At 33.8% G+C, this 13,869-nt stretch overlaps 1 protein-coding gene across 1 annotated transcript in view; it reads left to right on the top strand.

Annotated features, from left to right (window-relative positions):
- The window catches only part of LOC143222128 (uncharacterized), a 30,084-nt gene extending 17,060 nt beyond the window's left edge, over positions 1-13,024 (top strand). The window contains exons 2-3 of the mRNA XM_076448127.1: positions 954-1,585; positions 12,717-13,024. Of these exons, the coding sequence (XP_076304242.1) occupies positions 961-1,585; positions 12,717-12,772 (681 nt within the window). The 5' untranslated portion in view covers positions 954-960 and the 3' untranslated portion in view covers positions 12,773-13,024. The remainder of the gene's footprint in view (positions 1-953; positions 1,586-12,716) is intronic.
- Positions 13,025-13,869: the final 845 nt, after the last annotated feature.

The following is a 13,869-nucleotide window of genomic DNA, read 5'->3' as shown; positions in this document are numbered from 1 at the left end:
CTCCGTGGTGGTTTATAATTTTGTTTATGATTAATCCTGTGATAATGTTTTTCTTTCTACTATCCAGTTATGAAGAAAACACTCTTTAAGACATCATTAAAACATTTATGTTTCTTATAATTTCCTCTAGAATCTGAAATAAAAATAGTTATTCTCTTTAGAGTAATAGAATCTTGTTACATATTACATCGGATTTACAATTTATTTATTTGAAGTTAAGCACAAAGCTACACAATGGGCTGTCTGGGCTTCGCCCACTACGGGTATCGAAACACATTTTCTAGCGTTATTAGTCGGAAGATATACTGTTGTGGGACAAAAAAGAGGATCGAACTGGAACAACTTATACGGTATGTGGGGCAAAATAATTCCCAGTTGGAATAACTTGTTAATGGATGTTTAGTAGACTACTGAACACACATCTCAGAAGGGCTGGTATGGGTATTAACACTTTTACTAATAGGTCATCTTCAGGTTAACAACAACAACAACAAAAAGGCTACCGAACAAAACGAGACACTATTTATATTATATTATATACTTATATATATATATAATTTTTCCAACATGCTATGGTCATTTGAGTTTCACTCAACCAACATGACTGACTATTTTATTTTACAGATTTTAAGAGACAAAAACATTTAGTTTGTGATATTGTTAAGAGAGCTATTTAACCGATAAGGTTTAAAGGTACCATAAGTAATATTAATTTTAATTTTGCATGTACAACACATTACAAAAAGTTTTCCAGATTTAATAACAAGGGAAAGAGAAGGCGTAGAATGTAAGTGTAACAGAACTTATTTTAATTACATTCTAATTCCCTTTTTAGGTTCGAAATGCAGTGTTCAACCTTTAGTACTTCTTGTATAATTATTGTACTTTACTTCACTGCACAAGTGAAATCCAGGCCAGAACTTATTTTAATTACATTCTAATTCCCTTTTTAGGTTCGAAATGCAGTGTTCAACCTTTAGTACTTCTTGTATAATTATTGTACTTTACTTCACTGCACAAGTGAAATCCAGGCCAAACGAAGCAGCTTCTGTCTTAGATGAAGTAAGAAACGACGACGATCAAAAGAGAGATTGGAATAATCTTTCCGGAATGTGGGGCAAACGAGGATGGAATAATTTATCCGGAATGTGGGGCAAAAGAGGATCAAACTGGAATGACTTATCTAGAATGTGGGGCAAAAGAGGATCGAATTGGAATGGCTTATCCGGAATGTGGGGCAAAAGAGGATCGAACTGGAATGACTTATCCGGAATGTGGGGCAAAAGAGGATCGAACTGGAATGACTTATCCGGAATGTGGGGCAAAAGAGGATCGAACTGGAACAACTTATCCGGAATGTGGGGCAAAAGAGGATCGAACTGGAACAACTTATCCGGAATGTGGGGCAAAAGAAGTCCCATTTGGAATAACTTGTCTGGCATGTGGGGCAAACGAGATTGGAACAACTTATCCGGAATGTGGGGGAAACGGAACACTGACTGGAACAACTTGAAAGGTCTCTGGGGCAAACGAGACGGCTCTCCATTTAATGAAGAGGGACCATCATGGAGAATAATTGATGCAGGTATTTGTTTAATGGATATATTAAGAGTCTTTGAACCACTTTCAATATACGTAATGGAGAGTAAACTTTAAAATTATTAAAAAGCTTTTTAGTTGCAGTACCATATGTAATTACATTAAATCAGCAAGTAAAGGAAAACGTTTAAGAGTTCTCAAGTTTAGATGAAATTATTTAGTATTAAATTCTAACTCATATTTAAAGAAAAACAAACTAAAACACTAGTCTATATACAGGTCCTTAAGTCTGCATAAATAGAGACATAAATTAGTGTTCGAATCTTTGAAATTCTCTAGTTACTTATTAGTATAATAGTGCATGCCATGATCCCCTTTTGAGCTTTTTTTTGGCAAATATTACCTGAACATTTTTTAAGAAGTTCGAATTTTATCTTTATTTGCTATCGATATATGTATCGATACAGGATTATTTTATTTACTTCCCTGGAACGTTGATCTACCTAGATTTCAATGTACTAATTATTAAGAATAAGTTCAAGGATGAAGATATGAAAATCACAGTGAAATAAAAGTTGTGGAATAAAACACTGTTATAGGTCTTTCAAGGAACCACCTTCATTTATAGAACTAGCACTTGTCATACCAAAACCAAAACAACGAATTTGACAATTCAAAATAGGTTACAGCATTTGCAGTGACCCTTGTAATGCCTAAACATTTATAATGGCCCTCATGCAATCTCAAACATCAATAGAGACCCTTCTACAACATAAAATATTTATGAAGACTCTCTCGGAATGTTTGTTTGTTTGTTTGTTTTGGAATTTCGCACAAAGCTACTCGAGGGCTATCTGTGCTAGCCGTCCCTAATTTAGCAGTGTAAGACTAGAGGGAAGGCAGCTAGTCATCACCACCCACCGCCAACTCTTGGGCTACTCTTTTACCAACGAATAGTGGGATTGACCGTCACATTATAACGCCCCCACGGCTGGGAGGGCGAGCATGTTTGGCGCGACTCGGGCGCGAACCCGCGACCCTCAGATTACGAAGCGCACGCCTTAACGCGCTAGGCCACGCCAGGCCCCCTCTCGGAATGAAAACGTAACCAGAGGTTCTGTAATTGTTTGTTTTTGAATTTCGCGCAAAGCTAACGAGCGTTACCTGCGCTAGCCGTCCCTAATTTAGCCTCTTGGTCTACTCTTTTGCCAACGAATAGTGAGATTGGTTGTCACATTATAACGCCCCCACGGCTGAAAGGGCGAGCATGTTTGAAGTGTCAGAGACTCGAACCCGCGACCCGCGGGATTAGGAGTCGAATGCCTTAACCACCTGTTCAAGGACGGCAGATTACAATCATCCATAACAATTATACAAGGTGTTAAGCCCAATAAATCTTGTGATTCACTATTTGTTATCAAATTATAGCACTTTTATAGTATTATTTCACATACAATCAGTAACTTTCGACGAAACTTTGAAAAGGCTAATAGAAAGCCTCATATTATGTTCGAATGTGTATTGTATTAATATTATATTTAGAGCATTTTACCCCTACAGTAACCCAATACCTATATAGGAAATATAAGGATATGCCTATAAGATCATACTAATTAATTACTATATATTATCCAGCTAGATAAACTGTCAGACTATCCAAAAAATAAGCGTGTTGTCCAGTCTGTCATCTACTTTGCTACTTTTCACTGAATTATGCTCGCTTCAGTGCTATTGCAGCTTTCGATATTGATGACATATAATATGTAAGATTTATATGTCCGTTTATTGTGTCACAAATGACATTGCAATACTAAAATCAATACTTTACATTTGCGACAGGATTAGCGATGTGGATGGTGTTATAACTGAATAGTGTTATTTACTTTGACTTAGTTTCTGAAACAATATTACAAAAGTTTGAATCTAATATCTCACTTCAAACAACTTCCCCTTATCTTCAATATTCAAGATTTACGTGTTAGCTTCGGAAATTAATTGATATTTGCTGATATCCTTAGATCTCCTTCATATTCAATATACATTACGGTCACACATCGAAACATTCAAGTCCTACGAATACTTTGTTTTCCATTCATGAAGGAGCAAATTTGTTTTGGAATGTTATAGAATGCTACATCTGAGAGGACAAATGAGAAGATTGCGAATTAAACGTACGACTTTTTTTAATTTGGAAAATTTGGAGAATCTTCACTCATGTTCGTGTTTGAAGCTTGAGTGACGTTTCAGATTAAATCAACACCTTAGAGCAATGGTGAAATAGTTTTAAGCCTATTATTTTGCAGCAGGAGACATAGTGATTAAAAAAATCAATGTATTAATTCTAGATAAAGTTAGTTTATCACTGTTTAAAGCACAAGGTAAACATAAGAGAGGAAAAGAGTTTGTCAAACTAACTCCTAGATATTTGAGACAATTAATATAAGATATTGGGCGATACTGGAAAATAAATAGAGCATATTCGTTGGACACCTACAATTATTTTAATTAATTCCTTTGAAATTCATCTGCGTTCGATTACTCTTCACACTTACAATAACCTATTAGATTTATTAGTTTCATGTTACTAAAATGTTTTTGAATTTAACAAGAATAAGGCTCTCTGAAATAATAAGAGCTGAAATAAAAATATACTAATTTTGATTTTGCCCCCCCCCCCTAGTGGCACAGCAGTATGTCTGAAGACTTACAACATTAATTAAAATCTGGGTTTTGATACTGGACCAACTATGTCCTGTCCATTATGTTGCTTTGTGCTTGACTTCAAACAAACAAGTATACTAATTATGATTTTGTGTAAGATAGAAAGAGATTTTAAAAAAATGCTGTAACCAGTTCTTAAAGTAGTCTTCGTATAACTGTAGCACAGAATTTTCTAATTAACCGAACTACCCTATTTGACTTCTATAACTCAGTAAAATATTTCATTTTGCCTGAATGGAAATATTTGTCCTGAACCTTCTATTAAAACCAACAGAAGATATCTATTCTATCTAGTTTTAATTCAGCTTCGGAGACAACGAAACCGTTGAATCATTAAATTTTATTTATTCTATAAAGCCTTCGTATCTCATCAAGCCTAAAAGGTAGTCAGTAGAGGCATTTTCTTCTTGTTGGAAAATTTCCTTTTGTTTTAAACGATGAATACCTTTTCTTGTATCACAACTGCTCTCCTTCTATTCATTATCCAATATTAGGCTTCGTTATGATGAACCAGTTCTGATTGTACTAACTTGTATGGAGGCCTCTCTCCTGTTCTCTGTCTTTGAATACGTTCAATAAACAATTAAAATCCATTGGAATTCTGGAATATCCTTGACGGGACATGCTTAATAATGAGCAGTACAAACTTAACAACAATATCCATAAAGAAAAGTATGTAACATCTATTTGAGATAAATATATATAAACAGCAACCGATAGACAGTTGATGTTTATAATTTATTGATAAAATTAAATTCGTCTGAATACAAAAGTTTAATTGTTGCTAGTTATAAGATAATGTGTCTTTCATAGCAATAATATAATAACCATTAAAACATTTCTTTGTTCCCCCATTGGTCATAAGGTATTGTAACATATTTATACGAGAGATAGCGGAGTAAAAGCATTCCATAGGAACATTCCTGATCGCAGATTTGACAAAAGTTTTTGAGCTTTCGAACATAATGAATGAAAGCATTTCTTCCGAAAGTGAAACGTATTGATACAAATTCACGTGCACGTATTTAATACCAAGTGTTCATTTGAGCGAGATTTACCAGACTGTAACTTCTCCGAGGCTACTGATTCGAACGAACAAAAACAGAAAATATGCATCCAAGCCTCTCATGATTCTAAGCTGTTATAAACACCGCTGTTATCTTATTTAGCTGTTATAAACACCACTGTTATCATATTCAGCTGGTATAAAACCCCTGTTATCTTAGTTATCTGTTATGAACACCATTGTTATCTTACTTATCTGTTATAAACACCACAATTATTTTATTTAGCTGTTATAAACACCATAGTTATCTTACTCATCTATTATAAACACCACTATTATTTTATTTAGCTGTTATAAACACCTTGTTATCTTATTTAGCTGTTATAAACACCTTGTTATTTTATTCAGCTGTTATCAACACCACTGTTATTTTATTTAGCTGTTATAAACACCACTGTTAATCTTATTTAGCTGTTATAAACACCACTGTTTTCTTATTTGGCTGTTGTAAACGCTGTTATCTCATTTGTCTTTCTTAACCGTTCACCTTCTGTCCTTTGATATATCAAACCCTAAAACATAGTTCAAAAACAACAAAAATTGGTATTATAAAACAGGATATCCCAAGTGATATCTAACTTCTTCAAAACAATTAGTTTTTGACATATAATAAGTGTTAACTCTGTAACTTATAATTATCCGATATAATAGGTGCTTATTGGTGTAGATGTTGGAAACGTTATGTCCTGATAGGTATAGTTCGAAACTCTCATAAGTAATATTGTTGTTGTTGTAACCATTTATTTAGTCTCTAGTGATGTGCTAACTTCACCTCCAAATAAAATGAAATAAATAATTTGTAATCATAAAATGTATTGTGAAAGTTTCATTTCGTTGCTGTGTGAGAAAAGTTAATTACATCAATGAAACTATATTTTCCGTGCTGTAAAGGAAAAAGTTTGAGTAATTTAATCTTTTTTTTTAATTTCGCGCAAAGCTACACGAAGGCTATCTGCGCTAGCCTTCCCTAATTTAGCAGTGTAAGACTAGAGGGAAGGCAGCTAATCATCACCATCCACCACCAACTGTAAGCTGCTCTTCTACAAACGAATAGTGGGATTGACCGCAACATTATAATGCTACCACGGCTGAAAGGACGAGCATGTTTGTTGTGACGGGGATTCAAACTCGTGATCCTAAGATTATGAGTAAATTGCCTTAACCACCTGGCCATGTTGGCCAGTTATATATTATTCTTCCTGAGTCTACCGCGAGTGTGTTTAATTTTACTGTCAACCAGATGTAAATTTGTCCAAAAACGTGGAACATTAAAGTCAAGGCTTCATAGTGGTTAATGTCGAAGTATATTGCATATACATTTGTTAATGTAGAACCATCTGGTGAATAACACTATATAAGTTTTTATGTTTTACTTAGCAGTTCAAAACAGACGGTTTTGTTAAGTTCATTAAATATTAACCAGAAACCTTCCAGAAGTAAGTTATATTTTGATCTCTTAAGACTTGTTTTGTGTTCATTTTTATTAAGTTGGTTTTTAATGTTATAAGTCTTCAGACGAAACGCTGAGCCACTAGGGGCCCTTAATGCTTGCAAACTAACATTGTCCTTACTAAAGAAATGAATTTATTTGTTTTACATTGGAACTTTGACAAACATTATCGTTTTACTTAGCGTCATCGGGTATAGTTTGTCTTTTGAGGAATGACCATACATCATAACGCCACTACGGCTGAAAGGGAGGGCGTGTTCAATGAAGAAGAGTCGAATTCACAACCCTCAGATTTCGTGTCGGACTCCAGGTTATGTCAGGCCTAACTGTGTAGAAGTACGAGTTGTATTTTAACCGTACAGTACCATTTTACTGACATTTCACATTCGTAACTGCAAAGCAATAAAAATAAAAGAGAGCTTTGCTTGATGTTTGTGAAACTAACCTTTACAGTTGTTGGTTTTATCTTTTAAAATTATTAATATAATAACCCGTTAATTGTGCATGTGGTTGTATATCTTAAAATGAATGTTCTGCTGTCATTAAGGTACGTATCTGTCACCTTAAGCACGTAAATAAATAAAACAAAATGTGCCGTTTGTGGCTAATAAACGAGGCTTAGCGTGATTTACATTCATTGTGAGTGTGAGTTAGGCTATACAACGGTATATTAGTCCGTAGCATTTTTTTCTGTGTAACAAGGCTTAAACAGCTTGACGAAAGGCTTTTGTCTGAAAGGTTGCAAATAATTATAAATTTTATGTTATAGCTGTGTTTTACTAATATGGAACACATTTTTCTCAATACTTTGTTAAACTAGCATTGATTTTATATCTCTTTTTTTCTCTCTCTGCTAACAATACGTGATAGGTTATATTAATAAAGTTTGTGTTAGTGTGCAGGATATCCCGAATATCATAGTACATTCTGCACATCAATAAAGTGCACGTTAATATGCAGGATATCCCGAGTATCATAGTACATTGTGCACATTAACAAAGTGCGTGTCAGTGTGAAGGTTAACTCGAATATCATGATACACTCTCCACATCAATAAAGTGCGTGTTAGTTTGCAGGATATTCCAACTATCATGGCACACTCTTCACATCATGTAATGTTTGCAATACATGTACATTCGTTTACAGATAGGCTTGATAGACTGAACATACACTGAACATCTTTTGTTACAAGTTTTGAAACACTGGTACCATGGTGAATCTTGCTTGAATAAAATTAGTGGTCTCAGTGCACCGATAGTGATATCTAACTTCTTCAAAACAATTAGTTTTTAAGATATAATAAGTGCTAACTCTGTAACTTATAATCATCCGATACAATAAACTAAAACAAATTACTTCTGTTGACTAAAACTAACGAAAGGGAATTTTTTTATCAGAAGAATATACATGTATGTAAGTGGGTAAATAATATCTTTTTAATAAACTCTTAGATACGTTTTAGAATAGTTTTTTTATATTATCATGAACCACGATAGTAGTTCGTAATATAGATCGCAAGAAATGTCACAAAACCCTAATAGAACGTTCTGGCAAAAAGCACCTTAAACAGTAAAAATTCAGTTCAAACGGTACTTTAAGACATTAACTGTTGACTGTTGGGGATGTACAAGTATAGAAATACATGAAAAATCCCACATGTTAGATTTACAAAGAAATTCGCTCAAAACGGCCTTTTCGTAATTCTGCTTTTAATTTTCTTGGTTAAACAATAAACGTCTGGTATATTGTACCCAAACCTTTTGTAGAATACTAGGTAAGATACTGTGTAGGTTGTAGGGGCATTGCAAAGTTCATTTATTTCTCTATATTTCACATAAATTAAAATACATTATAATTCTAGTGCAAACCCCCTGACGTTTGCTTTTTCACAGCTATATGGTGTTTCTTTAAAAAGCTTACATACAGGATGAAGCAGAAATTACCAATCAGTAGTAGATGAACTGTAACATATAGATACCTTCTTAACCTGAAATTATCTAGGAAGGTCGAAACGTTGTTCTTCCCTTAACAATAAAAGTGTTAATACCCGTACCAGCCGTTCTGAGATACAGATACTCAATGTTTTGTGCATTATACAATCAGTGTCTTTACAGAACTACCTCCTAGGCTATGCACAAAGTAAAGAAGTAAAAAAAAGTTAGTACACATAACATTGGATTCCGTTACTCACATTTGTAGAATAATAACTTTAAAAGACACGAAAGTTTCAGACCAATATTTCATTTGCTTTTCTGCTGGTACAGTTTTGTATGCGTTTAGTGAGAGATGTGTCTAAGTCTAGGTATGTACTTTCTCGATATTAATATATATATATTTATATATACAACTGTGTACCGTTGTTAATATATATATTCATATATACAACTATATACCGTTGTTAATATATATAAATGTATATATACAGCTGTGAACCGTTGTTAATATATATATTTACACATACAACTACGTACTCTTGTTAATATATATATTTACACATATAACTATGTACACACTATATATAATACATACTCGGAAAATACATGAAATAATATATAAAAAAGAATTAGAAAGATGAGAGAACAAATACGTTTCCGAATTTTCTAGGTTTTTACCATTGAATACGACGAAATATTTAGAAAACAAATTGCATTATTTCAAAAAGAACCTTGTTTTTCTGTAATGAGTATCACCAACTGTGAAAATTCCATTTCTAATAGAATAGCACAAGACGTATTGTAGTGATTGAGACAGATTAGTGTTAATAAGAACCAATAAACGAAAGCATGTTGCTGTCCTGGTCGTTTCCTGACTCATTTAGGTCCTTTGTGTGGAAAAACATGAACGCAAAAGTTCAATATCGTCAATCTATTATTATCTGGCGTGTTACAATTTGGATGTGAAGGCCACATATTCTGTCAAGCAGCTTGTTGTATGGGCGTTATTCGATTCTCATGCTTTGCCAGTAATAGACACTTTGCCTCGTGTCTGGAAGTGTTTCCCATGCAATGTGTTCAGGCTGGAACAATTTATTACGTCACTAGTATGTAAGTTAAGTACTTTAAGTTATTCGTATTTTTTGTTTGTTTTTGAATATCGCGCAAAGCCACACGAGGGCTACCTGCGCTAGCCGTCCCTAATTTAGCAGTGTAAGACTAAAGGGACGGAAGCTAGTCATCATCACCCACCGCCAACTCTTGGGCTACTCTTTTACCAACGAATAGTGGGATTGACCGTTACATTATAACGCTCCCGTACGAGCATGTTTGGTGCAACGATGATTGGAACTCGCGACCCTCAGATTACGGGGTCTCGTATTTTGTACTGTCCTATTTATTTTACTTTCGACGTATAATAGTAACTGGTGAACAATGGATTCAAATAGCTGCTGACAACAATCTATAACAATATAAATTATGCATTATAAACATCACGCATTAATAATATTAAACATTTACTCTACTGTTAATAAAAAGAATCACACTAGTAAACGGTATGTCACAATTCAAGGTTACTTTCAAGCTTTTCAAAGACAGTAAGGTCAAAGGTTAAAATGCGTAATGACTTGGGTGTTTTAATAGTTAAACTCTGGGTTGTCACCTCAGGTTAAAAACAACAGCAAAAGAGCCTTGAATAAGCCACTTTATTTATTTTTTTTTTTTAACCGAGACCCAAAACCGATGCCTTAGTAATAACATACATTTCATACTGATTCAAGAATAATTACAGTTTTCTCACGTTTGACTTCTGGCTTCTCTTGTGGTGTTAAAGAAGGCCTAGAAATATAACCTGTAACGAGTGACCTAACAAAACTTTTTTTATAAAACAAGCTCTGTAATTTTACTGAAGCTTCAGAAATAGTGCAAAGCTGAAAATACTTTGAAAAGAATATTGATTCCACTCAAACTTCTGTCAGTTTTTTGCCAAGAAATTTAATATTATACTCTTTTAGCTTCCACTGTACAGCTACGTAACTTTTAAGTTATTGTTACTTTTATTTGTTTTTATTTCACATATGTAATTCAGTATATAATTCCGCCGAAAGGTTCTCTGTAAATTTTAAAGATTTATAGGATAGTGATAGACTTGTTTAAGACTCGTGTGTCTGTTATGGATTTTTTTACATTTTGTATTTGTTGTGAAGTAGATTTCATATTTTAAAATATGAGATGTAAAATACGGCGCCGTAGAAAAACCAGTCAAGCCATTTCTTTAAAACATAAGTAGTTCCAGTTATCGGTGCTTTAGAATGTGTTTGTTTGTAATTAAGCACAAAGCTACACAAAGGTCTATCTGTGCTCTGGTCACCACGAGTATCGAAACTAAATTCTGGAGGTATAAGTCAGCAAACTTTCCACTGTGTCATTGGGGGGCGCTTTTGAGTGAGATTCACGTTGTTAATACTTTTGGTTTCGTTAATATTATATATTCTGTATTTGAGAAGCTGTAGCAATATGGAGAATATAAAGAAATAAACCTTCACAGCTAACAGAACTCAGATGTTTTTAAATTTTTTATTAATAATTAGTTTTTTTACTTAACTTGAGACTTATTCAAAATAAAAAAGTTGAAAAGTACCAATTACAATCCGTATCAGATAGACTTACTTTAATAAGAGCGAAGTAATAAAGGCTTAAGTATCTGTAACAGTAATTGGAATTGACTGTATTTGCTAAGTCCTGTAAAATTATATTCAACCAATTTGGTTTTGCATTTCGCACAAAGTTACGCGAGGGCTATCTGCACTAGCTTCTCTGATTTAGCAGTGTAAGTCCAGGAGGCAACTAGTCATTACCACCCACTGAAAATTCTTGGGCTACTCTTTTATCAACGAATAGTAGGATTAGCTGTAACATTATAACGTCCCCAAGGTGAAAGGGCGAGCATGATTGGTTTGACGGGGATTCGAACCCGTGACCCTCAAATTACGAGAGGATCACCCTAATCACATGACCTAACCAGAAATAACCAGAAAGAATATTCGTAAGGACAAACAAACACATTAAACGAAGTATGCTATCTGGCGCATCAAGGGTCGGGCGTAGCCTAGTGATTAACGAGAAGGACTATGATGCAGAAGGTCCATGGTTTATGACCCGTTGCCATAAATTGGCGTCATAGGTGTGTTTTAAGAGTGACAATCAAATCCCACTCTTGAATTTGAGAAGCCTACGTTTTTGACAACCTTCCTAACCTCTAGCTGATAAACCCAAAATTTGAATGCCTAGCACAGATAACGCTTGTTAACTTTGAGCGAATGTCAGAAGCTCAAACTCAAACTGATGCGACATATTATTTTTATAATGGTTTCGCTCGACGGGACAAACCGAATCGAGGCGTGAAATGTATATTAAGTATTGGTTCTTCACTGGAAAGTCATTACTTTTAAAAATGTGTTTTTTAGATTTTATACGTTTCCATAAGCATTTGAGAGACCTTTTATATGTATTTATCGGTTGTTGTTGTTTTCCATTATAATACAGTAAACTAGTAATAGATGCTTAAAAGGTTTTGATTTTTCTCTGTTTTCTTCTCACAACAGACGATTTTTTTTAGTTAATCACAAAGTTATACAACTGGCTAAATATGCTCTTCCGACCATAGATACTGATACGCAGTTTCTAGCAGTATAATTCCGCAGACATACCGCTGTGCCACTGAAAAGGACATTCAATATATGTATTAGTTATTCTAAGGTTTTAGTGTGTTTTAGTGTTTTAACCCAGTCATATCATGTGACATGTGTCGATATTAAAAAACAACAACATTAGTTTTAACCACAAAACAAACACTTTTCCCGGAAAATAATTAAATGATTTAAGTTAACGAACTGAACATTTTTACAACATACACATAAAGAACCTGGCCACATAGTAAATTATTGTTTTTTGTTACAAAAATTGATATTTTGAGATTGTTTATTTTTTATACTTTTTTTTTCAGATACAGTGACGCCAGAGAACCGAAACTCCTTAGAAAACGTACTGTCTCAGGACTAAAACATCCAGTGTTGTTGTTTAGTCTGTAAATCGTTATTTCAATTCCAAACTTACCTGTAAGTTTACGTAAAACTTTAACTTTATGAAATATTTTAACACATCATAATCCGGTCAGTAAGAAGTATTATGTATGTTAACAGTTAACAGTTGGTTATACTCGTCCTGTATGGATGTGCTTAATGTAGCCGTTTTAGTAATACGTAAAACAAATGTTTGTGATTCCAGTAGTTTGTGAATAGCGAATGAATAAAATATGTATTGAAATAAAATGCCATTTGTCGTTGTTTTATTACGTTGAGATGGAAGTTTACGTTGCATTGTTGATTGAGATTTACGTTGTACGATAATTATTTTGGTGTTTAAGCACTAACTGAAGTAAAAACCGAATTGCTCACAGTTGGTTTAAGGGTTGCGTAATTAAACTTATTGAATACACAAACCTGCGAATTTAAACTTCATAAAATTTGTTTTGGTTTTAATAAAGGATTTTTAAAATTCAGCTACGCATACTTCAAAAATAATATTCATTTTTCTTCTATCACGTAAGGATTTTTTACAAATCGGGAAGAAAAAACAACTTTTACTTAGACAAAATTATTATTTCCTTTACCACAATGAACATTTTATATTAATATATTAGGGTTCTAGAACGATCGATAAGGCTCTCGCGTCGCGATTGGTCTAGAGAAATTTATAGTTAATGGCTATCAACATTTTAACCCATAACAAAATGTTAACCGATTTCACTGAAAGGGATTCACTTATGTAAAACTACATATGACGTAATGTAAAAAGTTTGTACGCGATGGAGAAAAATCGGTATCTTTTTTGTATTCAGCGTACAAGAATTACTGTAGAAGTTATAAATATTTCAAGACAATAAAACCATCGCAGACCCATGTCATTCATTAACTACATTTTTTCTTTAGAAATGTTTAAGTGATTTTCGTATAATACCTTGTTTGTACTTGACTCCAATGTCGGTTGGTTTTTTTCTTTGTTTGTTTTTGAATTTCGCACAAAGCTACTCGAGGGCTATCTGTACTAGCCGTCCCGAATTTAGCAGCGTAAGACTAGAGGGAAGGCAGCTAGTCATC

This window comes from Tachypleus tridentatus, chromosome 8 (assembly GCF_004210375.1).
Source record: "Tachypleus tridentatus isolate NWPU-2018 chromosome 8, ASM421037v1, whole genome shotgun sequence".
NCBI classification, from domain to species: Eukaryota; Metazoa; Arthropoda; class Merostomata; order Xiphosura; family Limulidae; genus Tachypleus; species Tachypleus tridentatus.
This window is presented reverse-complemented; position numbering and strand designations above follow the sequence as displayed.